At 40.3% G+C, this 18409-nt stretch overlaps 2 protein-coding genes across 2 annotated transcripts in view; both read left to right on the forward strand.

The window, feature by feature from the left end:
* Positions 1 to 1632: 1632 nt before the first annotated feature.
* dcp1b (decapping mRNA 1B) lies at positions 1633 to 14813 on the forward strand. The gene is made up of 11 exons (XM_023417996.2): positions 1633 to 2012; positions 2339 to 2379; positions 2900 to 3027; positions 9151 to 9217; positions 9589 to 9838; positions 10205 to 10306; positions 10523 to 11315; positions 11535 to 11585; positions 11791 to 12020; positions 12227 to 12439; positions 12533 to 14813. Exons 1-11 carry the CDS (start codon positions 1854 to 1856, stop codon positions 12608 to 12610), a joined length of 2112 nt encoding a protein of 703 aa, XP_023273764.1. The 5' UTR covers positions 1633 to 1853; the 3' UTR covers positions 12611 to 14813.
* Positions 14814 to 17012: 2199 nt separating this feature from the next.
* cacna2d4a (calcium channel, voltage-dependent, alpha 2/delta subunit 4a) overlaps positions 17013 to 18409 on the forward strand; it is an 86550-nt gene continuing 85153 nt past the window's right edge. Inside the window, exons 1-2 of the mRNA XM_087177038.1 lie at positions 17013 to 17067; positions 17172 to 17203. The gene's annotated coding sequence lies outside the window, so the exon portion shown is untranslated. The remainder of the gene's footprint in view (positions 17068 to 17171; positions 17204 to 18409) is intronic.

The following is an 18409-nucleotide window of genomic DNA, read 5'->3' on the forward strand; positions in this document are numbered from 1 at the left end:
TTCCACACTAAAGCATTTGAAGCAGATGTTTTCCTCCAGTGCTGCTTAAACTGAGTGAGCAGTTGGATGTTCATTGTTTCTCTCAAGGGCACTCTATCATGGTTGTTGATGGATGCACAGCAGTTGATATACATCTCCAACTTGTGACAGTATAAATCAAATTACTGAAACAACTATTACATCACATTGCAGAGGAGAGGAGGTTTGGACATTTTATATACAAGAAGAAAAACTTGCATCACATGCATAAGAAATGAAGGGGCTTATGTATGTCCACTCTAAGAGGTGGCTATGTCCCCACAGGTGCCCTTACAACAGAGCAGGATATGCTGAAGTGAATATGGAGATTCACTGTCAGGTGATCCTACTGATATTGTGTGATATCAAGAACTTTAAGCCCTGAAAATCCTGTCCCTGTATCAGTTACTGTTTTGTCCTTGAGTATTCATTTTTCTAACATGAAGGATATGTCTCCTGGATTATATACAATATCCATAAAAATACTGCATATGAATGAACATGGGTACAAGAGGGAGAAGTTTCAGCTTACAACATAAACACACAGGGATAACAGCATTGTTGAAGGTTTATGGTTACTAACCAGATCACTGCAAGTTTAAACCACTGAACAGGCAGGAAATGTGGGCCTTGATAAATGCACCACTGGAAACTTTGGACTATGCTCAGAATTACCTTAACTTGGCCCTTGACCAAGGTACTAAACATGTTCTTAAGTAAATGCTGCCTTTGCTTGTGTGTCTGTTTCGTTATCACCCATTTACAAATAGCTGGAAAACAACCTGTAGTCACTTAGTACAAATAAAAACATGCTTTTGGGAATATGTGTCAGATGGTACAACCGCCCTTTCCTAGGCTTTCCCTTCCTATTAAGACAAGACTTTTGGGGGATACTTATAAACACACACTCATGCATTCCTGCTTGGCTTTCAGATCAACTCCAACTCCTGCAGTAAAAGGGTAGAGGAGGGATGGTTGTGTTTTATCCATTATCCATCCCTTTGATGCCCCCTAGTGCATTTGATGAGAAATGTAGAAATGTAATTGTGATTTGGGAGACATCAGTCATAATCGGTGTTTATGTTGCCAAGCAGTCAGATATAGACAGAGATGAAAGGTAAAAGAGAAACACCAGCTGCTTACTTGTATAGAGACAAGTGACAGGGAAAAAATAGAAAAAACTATTACAGAATGAAATAGAATACAATACTAAAGGACCCCTCAATGCACCGAAAAATATAGTTTTGTGTGTCTAAAACTATATTACTCTATGTTACACGCATGCACGCACGCACGCGCACGCACGCACAACGGTGTAAACAAGACAATATAAAACACAAACATAAAACACATTCCATAACCTACCCATTGGCAATTAAATTAACCCAGCTGATGTAAGTTTGCATTTAATAATTATTTAAATCAAACAAAAGCTACATGCTTAATTGTACATATGTATGTTTCCCCTGGCGTTATAATAACACGTCTGAATAAAAATATTACTGAAAATTCATGCATATGCATGCAGGACTTCATCGATTTTCAAGTCGATTAATAAGACTGAAATCTTCAAGCTTCGTGTGCAACTACTCACGTCTGGTTGTTTACAATCTCGCTGGCTAAACATGGCCGTTAACAAACTCTGTCATGGCAGTTAGAGGTCGATAACTCTTGAATTCTTTTTAATTTACAAGTCTTAAATAGCAAAACAGGGTACTGTGTAGTCGCCGATTTTACTGTCCTTTTCCCTTGTCGCTGGTTTGGTTTTATCTCATCTCCCTGTGACTCGTTAGCAGTTGAAGCTAGGTTGCGAGCTAACTTCTCCATAGGGAACAATGACAGCGACTTCAGCAGGTAGCAGTAGCTGCCTTGCCGCTAAAGGACTGGATATAAGTCTGGCTGCTCTGCAGCGACAAGATCCATACATCAACAACATCGTGGACGTGGCCAGCCAGGTCGCTCTCTATACTTACAACAACAGGACAAATGAGTGGGTAAGCCTGAACCGTGGTTAATGATATAATGCTAACTTAGCTTAGCTCATCATCATCCGTGGTCGGCGCGCTTTGTCGCTGACACAGATTTACTTCATTTGAAGTTACAGCAGTTAAATAAACTCGGACAGCTGCGGTGTTTCAGGGTGTAACGAGCTATTTTTCAGAAAGTGAAAATGTTTAATTTCGGTTTTATTTATATCGTGTACTCAAATACCCCTTGTGTGGCCAGTCTGACATCCGGCCAGTATGACATCTTACCTTACAGTGCGTTGACACACGTGAATACCAGCATTACTGTGGTTGGCTCTCTCTGTGTTTTCCAGGAGAAGACCGAGGTGGAAGGAACTCTTTTTATCTACACGAGGTAAGGAATTTTGTTGCAAAAGTTTGAAATCTCGCAATCTAAAGCTTCTCTGTGCAAAGCTGTACTTAGAATGGTAGTCCAGTAAAGCTTTTTCACATGCTGAATTCTCCCATGACATTTTAGAGAGACAACTTCAGTAGTTAGTTTTCCACCATGCTGACTATTATCATTAGGCTATTTCTGTTGTCAAAATAATTTCACCCTTTCCTCAGTTAGTCGGTGATATAATTTGTGTATAATTAAGTTTTTAGAGTTTGAGTATGGTAATTTTGGCATCCTTTCAAAATGAATTCTATTTCAGAAAATATGACATATATAAGAAATATATATAAGTAAGACATGACTTCAAACTCAGAATGGATAATTGCATTCTTTAGCATAGTAAAGATCCTGAGTTTAGCTTAACTGTATAATGGCCATTATGGTAGCTGAAGTCATTTTTGTTTCCAAATAGTCAGTAACAATTTTTTACATTAATTTTTCACAACCATTGTGTATGTTGTGTCCTCTATGTATTCAGGCTGGCATCTCCCAGGCATGGGTTCACCATAATGAACAGACTCAGCATGGAGAATTTGACAGAGCCGATCACCAAAGACCTGGATTTCCAACTCCAGGACCCCTTCTTGCTGTACCGCAATGCACGATGTAAGGAGAAGGACACAGACACGCTTCTTATGTCTGCCTGTTAATTATTAATGCCTTTAGATTTTTGTGCGACAGAATTTGTTCTCAACACCTGTTGAGTACAGTACATGCACTGACACCTTTTATTGTAGTTTTATGCCAACTGCTTCATTGCCCAGCCACTTCCAGTGTCACTTACTATATGTCGACTATCAACCAAAATCTTTAAACTGTAAAGGATAAGTACATTTGATGTAATGCAATATGATCACACCACACATAAAATTACAGGTGTTTCTATAGTCACAGAGATGATAAAAAGATGAACAAAAGTCTTCAGCATGCATTTAATTTGAGTGAGACTCAGTAGTTCCATATAAGGAGCAGAGGTATCCGGGTGAATTCTATCAGCCTGGCTCCCTCTCAGACTTACACACACACACACACACACACACACACACACACACACACACACACACACACACACACACACGTATACACACAAACACATTGCAGAGTGTGCATGTGGGAGCCTGACAGCACTACAAAACTAGCCAGCAGAGATTAGATACACCACAACAGTCACTGATAATCTAAACACACATACACACACACTCACTCAGAAATCACTGACACACACAGACCTGCCTCCCTCTCTGGTCTCACACTCTCCATCAGGCTCAGTAAGAGGCAGGTGGAATGCAGTGTTTAGATACCACTGGATTCCTTTCGCCTTCTTTGATCCATTTACCGTGGTACTTCATCAGTCTTACTGACACTTATACAACATAGCCATGATTAAACATCCTGAAGGCACACTGAAATAATGTGTATGACATAAACTTTCCTCACTGACCTCTCAACACCTTCATGCCTTGTATAAATGCATTCAGGACACATTACAGAAGATCTGTGATAGTACTGGCCTCTATATGTGATTAGAACATCGGTAATGGGAATACATTGCAAATGAACAGCTAATTCATTTGTCCAGAGGAAGGAAAGAAATGTAAAAATGTTTAAAGCCAGTAATCACAGCTCAGTTGATGACTATTTCCTCTGATAAGAAGGAAATATGGGTTGGGATGATATAAGTTAAAGAGTGGGCGGGTACAATGCAAACCTAATGGTAGGTGGCTCCAACTGATTACTCTGATTTAAGGTGGATAATAAAACACCCAAAAAGGAGAGATGCAGTATGGCTGAAATCAAACTATTATTTTAATCTACATAGCTGCTCTGATTTAATCAGATGATTGGACCCTAAATACATTATTTTAGCATGCAGCTACGTGACAAGGTTGTGAAGCCACCCAAGTACAGCAGGAGTAAGCTAACATTCACTGAGTGTTGACTGACTAGATGATGGTATGTGTGTGGTGCTGGGACATTTTCCAGACAACTGTATGCACAGGAATGAATCTCAGCATGAAAAAAGATGTTTTTTCACGGGCCAATGCCTGATTTGTAATACTATTTAGGCCCCAGGCTGTTGGTAATGCTGCCAGTCCCACTGTGTCATGACCTCTGTGTGGAAGGGTCGTGGAATCTTATCATTAAACAAACAAGTAGCTCTCAGTGCTGCTGTAACTTCCTGGAATGGCAGTTGGCACAAAGTGGCACCCCAGGCTAAAAATAAACTGTGGAGATATACCACAGAACAGGGCAAAATTCAAAGGCGGGAAATTTAGCCTGAGCAAGTCATTATACCTCTGGCAAATATCCCAGTGCACAGGAACTGATAGGAGGCTTTTTACATTCCTTCCTATAAGCACCTACAATCCTTAACAGTGTTTTGGTTGCCCCATTAAAAAACACTGTTAAGGATTTGTATTCTTTGTTTTCAAAGACTACAGAATTCTCAATTTGATATATAGTTTTTGTGCAGTACTGTATATTATATAAAATGTATTAAATTGACATTTGTATCTGTTCTCCCATGCACAGCAGTTGGCTGCTAAAGTTAACGCCAGATGTGATTTAATTTATCTATACTCTGGTAAGTACTGATGAAGTGGAGCCCAATGGTTCAGAAGTGAGTTGATTTATCATAGAGCTGAAACAACTAGTCAAGTAATTGATTAATGGATCCACAGGAAAGTAATCAGCAACTATTTTTGATAATTGATAAATCAGCAAATGCCAAACATGACTGCAGTTCAGCTTCTTGATGGAATATCTCTCTGTTTTAATAAAGACATTAAAAAATTCAATCAAACTTTGGGCTTTAGAAAACTGTAATGGACATTTTCCCACAATTTCCTTACATTTTGGAGACAGATATAGGCTAATAGGCTAATCATCATCAGATGCAGCCCTTATTTATTGTATTATCAACCCTTACCTTTAACACTGATGTGGATTTCACCTGAACTGTTGTGTGTACTGCAGCCCACACATATTGGATGTGGCTAACACTAGCACTCCAATTAACATGGCAGTGGTGTTCTGTATTTTGTGTGCATGGAAAATCTTACCTCCAGGCCGGACGTATGTGTATCCCAGGTCTGTCTCTGACACCAGCGAGCCTTTAAATCTGACCTCAGGTTCCTCCTCCAGTCTCTCATGTTTAGGTTTCCTCTGAAACAGGCCTCTCAGCATGGCTACACTTGTCTCAGCAGTCTCTCAGTCCAGTAGTAATTGTCTTGTTGATCCTCTCCAGAACTTAAAGGTGTTTAGGTTATGCCTTTAATTGTAGCTCCAGTAATCACCTTTCTGGCTGAAGGTTCAATAAAGGTGTTGTGATATCACCTCTGATTAGATTTTCCTTCTTCAGTGGAAAAGGATATACTGATGGTGCACTGCTGTTCCAGGTAACACTGTGTATAAGGCCCTTTAGTCTGGTCAGGTAGTGCACGCACAGCTGTCCCCAATGTCTCCTTATAACTGGGCTTCAGTAGCAAGAGATCTTACTGAAATTCAAATGTAGTTAAGTGTTTGGGGCAAGGGACAAGGTATAATACTAATAACATCGGTAGCTGTAAATCTCAATATTTACTCCTCCTACAATGTCATGAATTCCGTTACGACAAACAAAGGAAGTGATGTTTCTTCACAGTCAACAATTATTCCAAGCATGGATGTGAGTAACTGTAAAAGCACCTACAGCTGACAAACTTCCAGCAAACTAAATACAGACTAAAATAATACCAGCACTGTTCTGTGAGCTCTCTCCACAAAAATGATCACAGTCTGCAAAAGCACACTTAATCCATCTTGGACAACAGTGTTGCTTACAAATGGCTGGACTGCTAACTATACTGAAGCTAAGAGCTAATAAAAAAGTATTCTTTGAGTAGTCCCAGTAGTGCAGTTTGGGTTACTGTGTTGTCAAAGCACATTTAAACCTTCAGGAAACTCTGATGTTTTTGTGCCAGTCAAACAAAAACGTGGATTGGAGATAATTAATAATGTCTTCTTTCAAAATCAAAGTCCCATCAGAAGAGTGACCGGTTGACGTGCTGCTTCACAGAAAAATCTCAAATGAAGTCCCACTGAAATTAAAAATGCTTTCTTATGCATCCAAGCCCCGCCGGCGTCTTGTCACTATAGGTTTGCGGCAGACAACACATGTGCACATGTGCTCACTGTTTGCCTGGTTTGTCGTACTTTATCAAGGGTTAAAAAGGACCACACAGTTTAAGTCCTGGATTACACACAGTCTCCAGTGGAGTGATCATTGCCAAAGTTTCCAATACTCCTTGTTCAATCTGTGCCGTCATGTTCAGAATTGACATTTCTCAGTAAGTGACCACTCCGGTGGTCTCAGACTTTGGTGTCCTCTTGCTGAAGTTATTTACCTGTGTGATGTTGCAGTGTAGTTCCCAGTCCAGTTCACTTGGTTAGGGTCTCTCCTTCACCCATATAATGCAGATGTCCCTCTTCCTCTCACTCCCTGTCCCCAGTGTTGTTGACTGGAGCCCCCTTCTCACTTTTTGTGTCTCTCTCTCTCTCTCTGACATCTACACTGAGAGCCTAACCTTGTGGCCACGGCCACTTCTCTGTTGGTGCTACTGGTTTTAGTCCTCCTCCCACTCTCTGTTTCTTACTCTCTCTCTTTCTGGGGGTTTTCTGTCTTGTTAAGGATGAGACTTTTGGTATATCAGGACAGGCTGAAAGTGTGTCTGATAATCTCTTCTATTAAACACACCTTCTAAGCTCTTTTTACACAATCCTCTTCATTTTTGTCTTCATTCTTTCTTTCTTTCTTTGTGTGGATGATGCATGGTAGCACAATCAAAGAGACATTCTGGTATCTAAAACTTCCAAAACTTGTCCAGCCGTATGTCTTCTCATTAATTCACTAAAGTTCAACATTTTTCATTCATTGACAAAGTTCAGTTCTATGTTTCCTGACAGCTAAAGAGCTCTGAGAACTATCTGTTATTCTTTTGATGGAACACTTAATAATCTCCTCTCTAACACACCTCACATCTTTCTATTTCATATCCGGCTCGTTCATTTTTTCTCAATTTTCCAGCTCTCTGACTTTGATTGTGTGTGTCTCTCTGTCTCTGTCAAACAGTCTCATCCCCAGTGAGCACTAAGTGGCTCTGGCTCCACGAGACAGTCTCCCACTGCAGTTACTTATTTGGTACTAGACTGATTTTCCCAGGCTCAACTGAACCCGTGTGTGTGTATGTGTGTGTGCGTGCGTGCGTGCGTGCGTGCGTGCTTCTGCCTTTCCCTCCTTGTGTGTTCCTCTCATCCATACTGACCTCAGTGGCTTGTCCAACCTCACTGGTAGCCAAGTGCGTGTGTTCATTTTTGTGTATGTCTGTCTTTGTGGGAATATGTGTGTGTGTGTCTTTGATAGGACTATGTTTGTAACGCTGTCCGCCACATAGCGTAGACGTCACCTGTTGCTTTTTGTTTACTCTCTTCTCTCTTCTCTCTTTCTCTTCTCTCTTCTCTTTTCTCTCTTTATCTCTTTTGTGTCTGATTTGAAATCCTCTCTAGCTCATTTAAAGGTGTTTCTATTTCCTGTTACTCGCATGTCTTTAACACTTTGCCTCTTTCCCTTTTTGCAGCAGTCCTTATCTTTTCTTGAGTCCATTTTAGGAAGTAAGTGTGTGTTGAGGTGTCACATGCTGTCCTGCTGTCTTATTTAAGGCTGTCTGAAATGTGTCCATAGCACCAAGTGTCAATCTTTTAAGTGCCGGAATTTGGCCTCAAATACTTGCTCAGGTTTATACTTCTTTTTTCATCACAGTTTGTTTTTCATATAAATCATTTCTGCCTGTTTATATTGTATTTTCTGTAGGCAAACTTCCTGTGTGGCTGCTCGTGTTAAGACGTGTACAATGTGTATATCTAGGGCATAATGGGGTAGAAAGGTATCCAGAAGAACTATTTTAGTTTTATTGTTTCAGGCACTTGTATTTAAAATTTTAATACCTACGGTTTTGTTGAAGTAGGATTGGAGGATCTGGATATCTTTTAGGCCTCCATTGTTTTTATTTCCTGACACCTAACATTGTTGCTAAGCAAAATGGTGCAAGTCTCTCCTCATGGACTGGAATTGGATAATTATGCAACACCACTGGCTGCTTCAATATGCTTTTAGGAGCAAGTGCAAATGAAAATAGAAAAATGAGTCACAGTGTAATGTAATGCAGCCTACTTACTTACTGCTGTGTAATCCCGTGACAAATGTGTGTTAGTGTTGCCTTTTGTCCCCCTTGTTGACCATGTTTATGTAGTTCAAGAGACTCCTGGGGCCCATGTTTCACTGTGTAATGGCGGTGCTGACTTCTGTTCCCATTGGCGTGGCTGGGAAATGACTAATTTAAAACTCTGGGTTTAGACCCAACAGGGCTAATAATAGACAGTTAACATGTCTGTCCATCCTGTACTGATGTCATAACAGCAGGATTGTGCTACAGCACGTCTGTGCATTCATTTGATTTTAAGGGTATGGCAGATCAGTGGGCTCATTTTGTTGTCTGCTGACCTTAGAAGCTCAGAACTGAACAGACAGTTACATTATTTTGCCAGCTAACTGGGTTTTTGACTGGGTCATGGCTGCAAACCCTGACATTTTGTTTCATCTCTGTTTATGTAAAGATGTTCGGAAATTGAATTCTCTCTCTCTTTCTCTCTGCCTACCAACCCTACTCTGCCCCTCCCTTTCTTCCTCACCAGTGGTTATCCATGGGATTTGGTTCTATGATAAGGAGGATTGTCAACGCATTGCCCAGAGGATGAAGATGTAAGTACTCATATAATAGTTAGTTAATATGAGAACAAATAATGTGTAATAAGTTATTTTTCAACAGCCAAAGTTTGTTTCATATCTTAGTCTGCACATGATGGACTACTTGCGTATATTAATGGCTCTGTATCTGGGATTTAGAGCCAACATCTTAAGTTTTCAGCTAACAAATGATAGTAACATGTTTGAATGAACTTGGCTCCAAGGGTGACAGTTAATTTATCTTACGTTGGCTAAAACACACTGTAGGTATAAAGATAAAGTGGTAGTCTATTTCTGAAATGGCTTCAGTTTACTGCGTGTCACTAAAGTTATCACAAGCTTTTGAAGAACCTTGGACATGTATGTTTATGGACTACTTTGTGCAGTCTGACCCAGCAGGAGCAGGTCCTCGCTCAGTCTCAGGGTGGTTGGCTGTCCCCAGCGGGAGGAGGAGTCAGTGGAGGAGGAGGAGGTGGTGGTGGTGGTGGTGGTGGAGGAGGACGAGGACGAGGACGAGGACAAGGCGGAGGTAGAGGCGGAGGCGGAGGCAGCAGTGGTGTCAGAGGAGGTGGAAGTGAAGGGAAGGGAGTAGACATCATCCAGATGTTGACCAAAGCACGCACAGAGTATGACAAGGTAGGTAGGCGAGGCAAGTTTATTTGTATAGCACCTTTCAACAACAAGGTTGATTGCGCCGCTACAATGCAGTGCAAAATTTGGAGAAATAGTCCCAAATTTATTTTGATAAAAGAAAAGTCTTAAAACTTGAGTTGTTTGTACCAGATAATGTGGCACATAAAAACTGACCTGTTCCAGATGATCTGAGAGGTCTGGAGGGTTCATAATGGGTCATATCAGCAGATCAAAAATATATTTTGTTGGGACACACCAAAGACTGCAGGGTTTTGGTGAGAAATGTAACAAATAGACTATTACAGATTCAAAATCTGCCCCTTTTCACCCTGGATCTCCATTTCTGTTTCCATTCCTTATGTGTTTCAGGAGAAGTCGACTTCAGAGCCAAAGGAGATTGGCGGCAGCAGTGTTCTATATGGAAACCCCAACCTAATTAAACCAATACCTGTTAAACCAACAAACACACAGGTGAAACACTCAGTTTCACTTTCAGTCTCACATTCTGTCTTCTTTTTATTGAGCTCATTAAAGAAGAGCCCTTCTCTAAATCATTTCCTGTTAGACCATATTCTTAAATATGCTTTAGAAACAACTGAAGCTCACACAGTTGCTGTAGTTCTCTTCTTCTTCTCATGCCTTCTGCTAGTTTTCTCTCTTATCCTCTTCTGTGTTTGTCTCCTCCAGGACAGTGAAGGTGCAGAACCAAAGTCTCTCTCTCTGGCCACTCTCTTTGGTTCTCAACATCAGCATCACCACTCATCCAAACCTGACGCCATCTCTCCTGTGGCTGTAGCTGTGCCTGTGCCAGGGTCAGCATCAGCTCGCCCACCTGTAGCCCGCACACTGACCTACGATGATACATTGAACTCTGGCAGAAGTCAGACCTCCAAGGGAGGTAATGCCGCCATGGCTGTGTGTTCAGATGGCGGGATCAGGGCAGTAGTTGGGGAAGACGGTGGAAATGTTGTTACGGGCTTGCTGCCGATTCCTATGACCGCTCATCAGCAGGAGCAGCAGCAGCACTGCCCAGCCATCCAGAAGCTCATGCAGGGACAGAGAGGGGTTGGAGGGGTTCTTCAGACTGTGTCTGAGTCCCCTGAGAACAGGTTGTGTGACAACGGGGTGCCACTGGAGCATCACCACCACCATCACCATCTTTACCATCATCATCATCAGCAGCACCACCATCATCACCATCAACAGCAGCAGCTTCAATCTGACCCCATCAAGAGACTTTTCCAAATCCAGCCACCTCCCTCTCCCTCCACCTCGTTCTCCTCTGCTGCTCCCCCTCGTTGTCCCAACCCCCCTCCTCTGCAGCAAAATCCCCACCTCCCTCCCCAGCCCATAATGCTGGATTCTGTGTCATGTTCCCACCTTCAAGCGCAACAAAGCCAGCAGCTGTTCTTCAGCCTTTCTCAGCCTCAACAAGAGGCCCAGCACAACAGCCAGTCAGCTTCAACTCTACAGGGAGCAGGTGGGACATCTTTTCTTCTATCAATATGCTACAAATAAGCAGTGTAACCATGTGCTGAATAAGTTTACCACACACCATTTTTTATTTTTTTAGAAAAATTGGTAAATGCGTATAATAAATTATATAATGTATAGAATAATAAATAATGGCTAGTAAAAAAGGTAATGAGTAAAGAACACTCCTGTATCATTTTTAACAATATCTTTCCTACTTTGCCAGGTTTGTTACCATCTCAGGTGAAGAATGACCAAGTCATTCAACCTGCACAAGGTATTATATCAGTTTTCGTAAAATACATAACAATCACTTTATAGTGTCTGTTTTGTGTCAGAATCTATTCAGTATCTGTAAAATCTGATTTCTTCATATTCTGTATTTCTCTAAGTAAGCTGTAAATGCCTGCAGGATGCCTGTTCTATCTGTGTAAGCTATTAAGACAATTGCATTAATTGGGCCCCTTGTTGTTTTTTGTCAGGTCTGTCTTCCCACATGCCAGGCGTGGTGTCTCCTCACGAGCTCCTCCAAAAGCTCCAGCTGGTCCAACAGGAGCAAAGCCTGGCTTCCAGTGATCCCCCCCGACTCTGTCCAGGACTGGCCCCTCGATTCCTGGGGCCCACGCAGAGTCAAAGTGCAGGCTCGGTTGCAGGCCCAGTCCCAAATCAGACTGCAGCCACTGCAGGTCAAAAGGCTGCACTGCAGTTTCAGGTAAGTACTGGGAAATGAGAACTCAGTTAGCAGTTGTTTTTGACTTAGAAGTATAGCAAATGATAAAAAAAAAAAGTGGAAAAGTGAAATCAAATCACCAAAATTTGCATGCAACTTTACAAAATTTGATTGTTGCCAACTTGCCTATAATTTCTAACCACCATGAAAAACTATAAAAGAGTACTAATAACCTCCTGTCTGTCCAGGTCATCTCCCCCCAGCGAATACCAGCCACTGTGGCCCCCACTATGCTCCTCTCTCCCAGTGTGTTCACTCAGGCAAAGCCTAGCGGTGGGTTGTCAGCAGTTTCCCAGGAGAACAGCCCTGCCCCCTCAACCCTGCCCAGACCCACCCTGCAGGAGGAGGTTAGAGTTCTGTCCAGAAGCCAGCTCCAAGCCACACTGCTGCATCTGATCCAGGTAAAATGAATATTACTGTAGTATTGTTGTATGATAATACACACAAACATACAGCAGAGCATATATTATACAGATATTGCTTGTGTGTTTCAGGCTGACAGCTCATTCCTGGACACTGTCTATGAAGCCTACATCAGCCGCTTTGCTAATGGCTCCAGCAGCAAGTACTAATGACTCTTCACACCCTCTGTCTATACATACACCCTGTCCAGAGCTGTGAGGCTCATTCTCTCACCTAATATGGATGTACTACTTCCTCCTCCAAAACCCCACTCCAATCACACACACACTCACTATATCTCCTCTGCACTGTATAGCCAGTAAACCGGACTCTTCACTTCAAACCAAGTCTCTCTAGTAGCATCAAAAAGCAGTTACTATATGAAGTGTTTGTTTCCACATCAGAAAAATGCAACTTTTCATTATGTGACTCTTCTAAAAAAAAAAACAAAAAAAACAAAACAAATTCTCTCAATCTGAGGACCACAGGTTTTTAGAATAAACGTGGTATAACCATACAGACTTGACCTCGCCTGGAGTTCAGGGGAAACTGTAGCCTATACTGTAGTTCATTCTCAGTGAAGACAAGACATGCTGCAACTTCTCAGTTTTCCCGTAGTGTTTTCACTAAGTGTAGCAGAATTTATTTTATTTGTTTTTATTTAGTTTTGTCCTGTTATAACCTGTAGTCTCTACTCCGTCACAAGCATCTAACACCAGCCAGCCGTCATGGCTTTAACAAACAAGTCTTCCTAGTCTAACTTGTGCTGAGGAATATACTCAAACTGACTTGAAACTGACTTCACTTATAAGATTAAATGCAAAACATGTTCAACATGTTCCTTTCTGTATATTTGGAAAAGTTTAAACGCCATCAGAATTTCTTTGATTTGAATCTGCCATACTTTTAATTTAAGTTATGACTAGTTTGCTTTCTTAGGATTTTAAGTATGTATAACTTTCCAAATGCTTTTAAAGTTATTAAAATGATACCTTGTCATTTTTACTTTTTTTCCCAGCAGGCACCAGCTGTGACATCTGCATTGTTACTTTAGTTAACTGAGTGAAACCAGTGTTGTTCACGAGCACATTAGTTAGCCCACAGAAAGCTATATCCACTTAACTGGTGGCATTTTTGAACATGTCCGGGTGTGTAGGAGAGATTCCTTTCCATTCCTTCAGTTTAACTTGCTTTGTTAGTCTTATTCCTCCTTCTCTGAACATGAATATCACGATGAAGGAGTTCAAAATGACATGGTATCCATTTAACTTGAAGAAAAAAGAAAACTACAGGAGACTGTCAACCTGCACTACCTCACAGAGAGCGAGAGAGTTACCTGTGTTTTTACTTAGTAGTAGCAGATTGTCAGTTTTAAAGGCTACATAATCGAATATCTATAATCGGGACTTTTGTTTCAGTTTATCTAAAGGGTTTTCATTGTCACAGAAATGTGAAACACTTAACAAACTTTAACCAACTGAAATATCAATTGTTATATTTTTTTCTGCCAAAGTTTTTGTTGCATCTTAAAATGCAATAGTTTGCAGTCATGCCACATTCCTGAACACTCTTCCTGCCAAATGAAACGGCTTACAGAAATCCCCCTCAGGTATTATAAAACCACTCATTGATCAGAGGCTTGGTTATTGACGGTAAATACAGTTCAATAAATGATTGCTTGGTAACATAGAGATTTAAAGCAATAAAGAGCAACGCAGAAGATATATACATATCTCCAATAATAATATATTGGAGTTCACAGGCCTATTCAATGCAAGTACAGTAGAAAATTGAATACCCTAGTACATTTGCTGTAAAATGTCACATCAACAAATTTCTCATTCATTGCCACTCAGTTCCCCACTTTGTTCAACATAGAAGTGAGTCTATGGTTCCTTTCATCAGGATCAGGGTTTGCAATATGTGTTTAGCTCCTGTGCTAAATTCGGGCGATGGCCAATCAGAACAGTAGCATCCAGAGAGTACACAAGAAAAACAGCAGCAAAAAAAACAAAAAAAAATATGAATACATTACAGAAAAACTGAAAATATTTTTATTCCTATTTTTCTACTCCAGAAGCAAAATGTATTGTTCTCATAGTACAAATAACCAGCATGTTTCATTACAAATACAGAGATAAAATTTAAGTCATTTTCATGCAGATACAACATATCTACAGTTATTTGTCAAATGCCATTTTGATATTTTAATTCAAAAGATATAATCCATGATATTTTTAAAAAAAAAACATAATTTAAAAACAATATGAGACAATAGAATGTTAAAGGAAACATTTTTTATCTCTTTGTCAGGAATGTTTTGCTCTTAAACTGGAATATATTTTAATTGGATATTAAATGTGCTCAAACTGCCTCTGTTGTTTATTGTCTTTTTAATGTCTTCATATGGATCTGCATGGCTGAGTGGTACTACAACGATGATGATGATCATTATTATTATTATTATTCAAGATGCCGCCCAAAGTAACACTAATCACACTGAAGGTACACCCATTATTGCTTTAATGTCACATCACTGCTTTCTTTTGCCACAATCAATAGTGTAACATAGTGTCAACAGTGATTAATCAGCCATGTTTTACACACCCAGCAGTATTGAAAGACTTTGCCCAATTAACTCCCAATAGTCTTTATACAACATTAGTTTTTCCAATAAAAAATCACTGCCGGTGTTTGTCGTGCTTAACTGAGCACGCACTACAAGCCAATACAGCAGAGTTGCTGACACAGTGGTGTTAATTTGACTGAACAAGGGACTTCCAGTTTAGAGAGGAGGGAGGGTGCCCCAGTAGACATGACACTTCTGTCTTTGAGAAAATAATCTCACCGCAAGGTCTATTTTGTAGCTGTTGTTGAGCTTTTAATCAAATCACATCAGCAGATGAAGCAGCTACTAAGTGGTGGTGGTGTTTCCTTTAAAACTCAGCTTTCAATCTTACGTGGATGAACGGACAGAAGTGCTTGAAAAAAGAAAAAGGAAATGAACAATCGTCAGTGACACATTGTCGAACGCATCTACATCTGCAGATGAAGTTCATATGATTTGATCAAAAGCTTGAACTTTAAACCTTAGGTTTAGTTGCTGTAACCCTGACTGTGTCCATAAGCAAGGCACTGAACCCCTTCCTGTTCGCCCACTGTGCTGGATACAAATGGATAGAATTGTGCAAAGAAAGTAAAAGGGCACAGAGGAGGACACAACAACGTTTTACATGAAATGTCTGTGACCAACATCAAAATTTAAAGACTGAATAAATCCAGACAGTTCATATAGAGCCCTTCCACTGATTCAAGGAAATGTGAATCCTGTTTTTCCTCGTTTTCTACCAGCATTCTGCTAAAAACTCCCTGCAACATACAATATGTCAGGTCAAGAAAAATTGTTTTGACACTACAAAAGAACAAATAAAAAATGCATTCTCTCACTGATGTTCCTCTTTTTTTTCTATTTCACTCATTTTCACAGCAGCACTGATATGAAATCTTTGCTTTCCCAGTGCAACAGTGGCACCAATTGACTCTTGGGAAATGAACTGACAGCAAACCGCAACAATTAACAGCTGACTGGTTCATTGATGGACCGACTGATTCATAGAAAATGGCCCCTCGGTGGAAGTCATCACTTGGTCTCCCATGGTGACCACTTACTCTCTGGACAATGGTGATAATGACCTGTCAGTCACTGTTTCCCCATGCATGCATACAGTATATTTCTTTAGATGAATAGACTGCTCGTGGTGAAAGGAAAATAGTGACCGGGTTTAAATCAAAGACTCTATTAACACTTCACAAGTGCTCTGCCCTCCCTGTCTATTTATATTATATTTTCAGCATCTTTGGGCATTTATGACATTCTCTCTGTTTGAACGTGTGTGTGTGTGTTTTGCAGCCTGTGTGTGACTAATTATTATATCAGTCCATCAGTACCAATTTGTCTTGTCAAGGCTCTTAATGGCTCCATAACAGCTGGCAACCAAAACAGTGGTAGGAAATACAGTGTGAAGTGATCAGAGTCCAATCAGTCAGCTTCTCCCTCACTCCCTTCCTGTTTCCTTTCCCCAGCAAACACTGTTTGTTATACAGTGTAATTCACATCATCATTTTCAGTAGTGGATGTTTTTATCCAAAGCAACTTGCATTAACTTCAATTCATATATACGGAAAGACAAACGTTTATTACAGTAAACATGTATCAATGTCAAAACACCTTTATAGTATTAGTACTGTTAGTACCTACAAAATGTATTCTTTTTACTCGAATGACATGCACACCTACACACACACAAACACACACACACATTCTTTCCTCTGAGACTTGGAAGTTCCAGACCACTGGTTTAGCTGATGGAGCTAAAAGGAAGGGCTGACTATTAGCCTTGGCTTAGACTAATCAATGTGACTTCTGGTGTGTGTGTGTGTGTGTGTGTGTCTATCTCAGTGTTCATGTCCAGAGAGGCGGGGTCCACTTTGTACAGGGAGTCCAAACCACTTTTTTTGCATCTGTATCGCTGTTCTCTCAGATGGAGGATGTTGTGAAGTCGTCTGAATGAGCTTCAAACTGAACAAAAAGTCCTAGAGTTGATAAATCAGAAGAAACTCTCATTGAGTAATAATGTTTTTGCATTTAAAAAAAAAACTTTGTTCATGCATAAGAGTGGTCCTGTGTTCAAACTGAAATTTAAGAATCATCTTTCATGTGATTTTTTTCAGTTTCTACACTCACTCAAGACAAGTTGGAACAGGTGAGTGACTTTGTTTGCTTCCAATTTTCTTTATGCCACAGTGCTGTTCTGAAATCCTTGTAGTTTAATGCATTTTTTAAATTCATTTTTATGTAAAGTGATGAGCACATATGTGTGAAAAGTATGTATTGCACAGTACATTCAAAAATGAGATAAAAGTGGCATAACAGCTAAAAAAAAGGGGGGGGGGGTCTCATTGAAAAGATTATGCCTTAAAATAAATTAATTCAAGAGCTTTATGTTAAACTACAGTATTTATTCTTGCAGAGGTGGTGCACCACTGAGGTACTCACATGTTTATTTACTATACTGTAAAGGCTGTTACAGTTGGTCAGTTTAAACCTGAGGATATTTATTTACCAGACTTGGCTAAAATGTTTTTTTTTTTTCTTTTTAAAAAATAATTGCAAGTGCATAAAAAGTGTTTGTATGTTGCTGTGCATAGACTTTGAAATGTAATCACTATCCACTTAATCCAATTCTATCATGTCTCAGACAGAAGGTAGGGAACCATGACATGTAGGTTACCTAAAGGAAACTCAGGAGAAGCAGAGAATATGTAGAAAGCATAAGTTAGTAGGAGCAGGTGTCACTGTCTAGTATCAAGTTGTTTCACTATTGCTTTAGTTATAGCCCCTGTCCTTTAATTCCAGTGGCTCTCATTTGTCTGGAGGTGTAGAAATCTTTCTCTTCTATAACTCATCTGTTTGTTTTTAATCAACATCCTCTCCTTTTGTGATCGGTATAGATTTAATAAGGGGGAAATCAATAAAGGATAACAGCCTTTATTTGCTTTCATATCAACAGCATATAACAAACTGGAGATTTTTAAGGTGGTGGCAAAACTTTTTCGTCAGAGGTGTAGTGCAGAGAAAATTTGTTGTGAAAAATCAAGTGTTCATCCATGTTGGGGGGGGGCTAAGATTTCCATCATCAGTGATCTGGGTCAGTGGGGGAGGAGAGGTCCCACAGCTGTTACAGACTGCTGGTGTGTGCGTGGATATACATATGTAGTGTGTGCAGGGATGTCTGTTTGCCTGTGTTTGTGTCACAGTCAGTCTCTCAGCTATTTGTTATTAATCTGAAGCCTTTCTGCAGCATTATGGCTTTGTGTGCGTTTGCCAGGTTGTTTTACTACGTTTTCATTTCCATAACAGCATGAGCAGATGTTTTACCCTCTCTATCTCTCTCTCTCTCTCCCCCCCC

This window comes from Seriola lalandi, unplaced genomic scaffold, assembly GCF_002814215.2.
Source record: "Seriola lalandi dorsalis isolate HSWRI2012SDOR001 ecotype SW California unplaced genomic scaffold, Sedor1 jcf7180002054579, whole genome shotgun sequence".
Taxonomy (NCBI): domain Eukaryota; kingdom Metazoa; phylum Chordata; class Actinopteri; order Carangiformes; family Carangidae; genus Seriola; species Seriola lalandi.

Bases quoted from the DNA above. Each gene is read 5' to 3' on its own strand.
- dcp1b (XM_023417996.2), top strand. From the start codon at position 1,854: ATGACAGCGACTTCAGCAGGTAGCAGTAGCTGCCTTGCCGCTAAAGGA. The intron at 3,028-9,150 runs GTAAGGAGAAGG...CTTCCTCACCAG, and splicing joins GCTGTACCGCAATGCACGAT to TGGTTATCCATGGGATTTGG. The intron at 11,316-11,534 runs GTGGGACATCTT...CTACTTTGCCAG, and splicing joins TTCAACTCTACAGGGAGCAG to GTTTGTTACCATCTCAGGTG.